General features: G+C 39.2%; 1 protein-coding gene across 1 annotated transcript; it reads left to right on the top strand.

Annotated features, from left to right (window-relative positions):
- Positions 1–56: 56 nt before the first annotated feature.
- LOC121938309 (focadhesin-like) lies at positions 57–3,651 on the top strand (the record flags this gene model as incomplete). The annotated part of the gene is made up of 5 exons (XM_042481572.1): positions 57–142; positions 987–1,028; positions 1,744–1,852; positions 2,955–3,071; positions 3,413–3,651. Coding segments are annotated over exons 1-5 (575 nt in total), but the record flags the coding sequence as incomplete, so codon positions are not given.
- Positions 3,652–3,869: the final 218 nt, after the last annotated feature.

Here is a 3,869-nt window from a genome sequence, read left to right as displayed (position 1 = left end):
TGTGTGTGTGTGTGTGTGTGTGTGTGTGTGTGTGTGTGTGTGTGTGTTTTCAGGGTCGCCGTGCTGATTTGCAGATGCAGCAGAAACAAGGCAAAGAGAACCCAGAGGAGCTCCAGTACAAACAGCACTGTGCCTGGCTGTGGTGAGAGTCACTTACACCCCCTGTACCTCGGCCCCGTACCCTACAACTTCTTCTGTGCCCAACATGCCAGTTATACTTATGAATATAGATGTAAAGTAGGAGTGGTGTCTGAATGCTGCTTCACGCACATCGAACACCTTGATCTGAGTATCAGCAATCAGCAATCCACAGTTGGCATTAACCCTTTGAAACCTGAGCAAAATTGTTTCTTTCAGAAACATTGGGATAAGGCAATGGGCTTCTTTGCTACACATGGGCTAAAAAATTACAAAAAATTAGTAAAAAGGTACAAAAAATTACCTGAAAATAAGCGACAACAAAAACAAAAGTTTAAAACAAAACACACAAAAAATGAACCAAAAATTACAGTAAATTTAAAAAATGTTGTTTTTTTTTTCTGTAAGATAATTTTATATAAACAACTATGATGATTATAAATCTGTTTTTCAAGATGTTTTCCTCCTGCTTTTGGTAATTTTCGAATAATTCTTTCCTCAATTTAAAATTAATTTTCAGGTTGTTTCTTTGACACCTTTTAATTTAATGTTCTGCCATTTGTGGGACATCTTTTGCCAAGTTTCACATTGCCTTTTTTTCCACGTTTTTGGAAGAAATCAAACCAATTTACTTAGGTTTCAATGGGTTAAATAGCTTGTGAGAGGCATCTGAACGCAGCACAAGAAACCAGGTTTTAAAGTGTTTGTGTGTGTGTGTGAATACATGCTGTTGTTCATACATCACTACATTATCAGAAGAAGGCTCTTCCTTTTATACTCTTGTTTCTCTCTTTTTCTTTCATCCTTTCTTCCTCACCTCTCCATCTCTCTCCTGTTATCCCTCTCAGGGCCCGAGATCAGCTGACAGACGTCATCAAAGCTGCCACAAAGTGAGTCTCCAGCTTCACTGCATGTGGTTTCATAGAAAACACAGCTGTCGAAGAGATCTGTCATAATAATATTAATACTTACTTTATTTATATAGAACCTTTTAAAAACAATTGTTTACAAAGGCAGGAACAGGAAGGGGAATAATAAAAATAAACAACAATCAGAGAAAGCTCTACAGTCAAAAGGACAAGCACAAACTGCACATTCAAAAGTTAACAAATTAAAGGACTAAAACAGGCAGATCACAAAAAGGCAGTTAAAGTATGAAATTTTAAAAAAGGTTTTGAAAAACATAAGAATAAATGCATAAAAGGCAATAAAAATAATAAGTTATATAGCCAGACATATCATTTCAGTGGGGAAAAAAACTAAGATAAGATGTTGAAATGAATAAGAGAAAGATGAAAGTAAATAAATTTAAACTTGAAAAGATGGTAAGAGCAGGACATAAGAAGGATGGGGTGCAGATGAATAGAGTAAGAGCAGCAAAATAAATAGAGTAAGAGATAAAACTGAAAAAATAAATAAGTAAATAAATATGAAAAACATAAAAGCAAGTCTGTAAAAGTGAGTTTTAAGAAGTGATTTAAAAGAAGTTGCTGATTCTGCACAGAGTCGAGGGATCCTGATGGCAAAAGCGTGGTCTCAACTTCATGTAGTGGGTCCACTTAGAGATGTCAGTCGTGACAGCAGCGTGTCGTTCGTGTGTTTCAGGGACAGTCCTGTTGTTCAGGGGAACTCCATCCTGGCTCTGAGCGGCCTGGCTGCTGTCCTGGCCAAATATGAGAGCAACCTGCCTGCTGACAGCGACGGCAGCCTCACGGTAATTCAACATGTTTCTGTGTTACATGTTACTTTATGACTGTGTGGGGCTGCTCCTTATAAAAGTTACAGTATGTGGTATGTTTATTAAGCTTATTTCTTTCGAATTTATATTGATTTGTAAAAATCAGGCTTCCTGTCAATCCCTAATTTAATACATTTATCTAAAAATATTTTAATACCCTAATTGGTATTAAATTGTCTTAAATCAATCTTTAAAAGGTCTTTGAAATGATCAGATATGTAAAGTAGGTTTTTATGAATTGTGTATTTCTGACATTGTGTTGTAAAACATCAAAAAAAAATTATTATCACAGCCTAGGATGTGTTAATGATTAGCATCAACATTGATTTTTATACATTATTGTTTTTTTGCAGTGTCAAATATTCACACTCACACTGCTCTGCACACAAAATGTGCTTTTTAAAATCAGGCTATAAAAAATATTTATATATTTATATGATGTTCTACTTTCATTGAGTTAATTTATTTTTTCACCAACATCAGTCGTAATCAGAAATATCGAATCTTAATTAATTTTTCAGAATTTTAATCCTTTGAATGTCAGGTTTTTGTCATGATGCCAGTGTTTTTGGATTAAAAAGAAAATCTCTGTCTGGGACATGTCAGTGATTAGGAGCAACATTGATGGTGACACTGCACTAGTGGAAATAGCATGTATTTTCTCCATATGCCAAATATGGTAAAAATGATGTCATCAGGTAGAGAATAGTAAAAAAGACAAATTCCAAGTCAAAAGCCCAGAATGACACCCAGAAATAATACAGTGCATGTATTTATGTTTTGATGGCTGTGAAATCAAAAATGTCAGTTTAAATGAGTTTCAATGGGGCATTTTTTGACCTAACAGTCTGAATGTAACAATTTAGTTTCTACAGTGTATTTTAGACGTATTGTAGCAGCTGAAAAAATTCACAGAAATTCACAGATTAAACAAAAATACACAATCTGGCCAAAATGTATGCAGTATGCATGAACACAGCCAAAATGATTAAAAAAATAAGGTTGCTCATACAAGAGTTAAGTTGATGTATGAATGACAAAGCTCTGTAAAGTCTTCCTTGATGACCTGTCCCTGTAGGCGGGTCCAGAGTTTGTGCCCACAGCCAGCTGGTTGGCCATGGTCCTCAACACCCTGCTCAGCATCAGCAGCAGCAGCTACAAGGCCAGAGGACAAGTCTTCCCATGGTTCCTACATGTACGTTTCATACCAGGTTTCTGCTTTCTGTTTTTGTGTCTTAATCTACAGTAACAGCCGCCAGAAAACTGTGAACTCGTGCACTGAGCTTTCAGCTCCTGCAGGTGTCCTTGTTTCTCTGCTGTTTTCTAACTGCTGTGCTGAGAATACCATCACACCGTTCAAACACAGCACAGCAGCACCTTCTCCTCACTCATGCATAATGTCATCAGTCCCCTGCTGTGTGTGTATCTGGCTGCCGTCAGTCTGCACACATTTTCAGCTAGAGAACACATCAAACACACCTGACCCCCTCCCTCTCCTCCTCCACCTCCTCCTCCTCCTCCTCCTCCTCCTCACAGCGTTCCTACTCTGGTGAGAACACAGCCAGTGCCATAGCTCGCTCCTGTGCCAGCGTGGCCCTGTCCCTGCTGGTCCCGGTGCTGGTGGTGTGGCAGAGGGACGGTGTGGTTCAGGTCCTGTCAGTGCTGCAGGCCAGCCTGCCGGGCTCCCCCACCGCTGACGACTCCCAGGCTGTCCAGTTCCACTCAGGCCTAGCGCTGGGTATGGTGCTGTCCAGCCTGCACCACCAACGCCTCAGGTACAGTCTCTATGTCTGCAGCAATGACCCAATATGATGTCAGCCAGTGATGCTCAACTAGGGGCCACTTTTGTAAAAGGACAGGAGGCCAGGGGCCAGTTGCAAAGGCCCCATACATGTTTCTAGGATTTTAGGACATTCGTTACATTTTAGGACAGCTTTTGGATTTTAGGACATTTCCATTATTTCAGGAAATTTCTAGGTTTTCAGGACATTTG

This window comes from Plectropomus leopardus, unplaced genomic scaffold (assembly GCF_008729295.1).
Source record: "Plectropomus leopardus isolate mb unplaced genomic scaffold, YSFRI_Pleo_2.0 unplaced_scaffold29116, whole genome shotgun sequence".
In the NCBI taxonomy this organism is placed as follows: domain Eukaryota; kingdom Metazoa; phylum Chordata; class Actinopteri; order Perciformes; family Serranidae; genus Plectropomus; species Plectropomus leopardus.
Note: the sequence above shows the minus strand (reverse complement) of the source record. Positions and strands in the feature narration are given on the sequence as shown.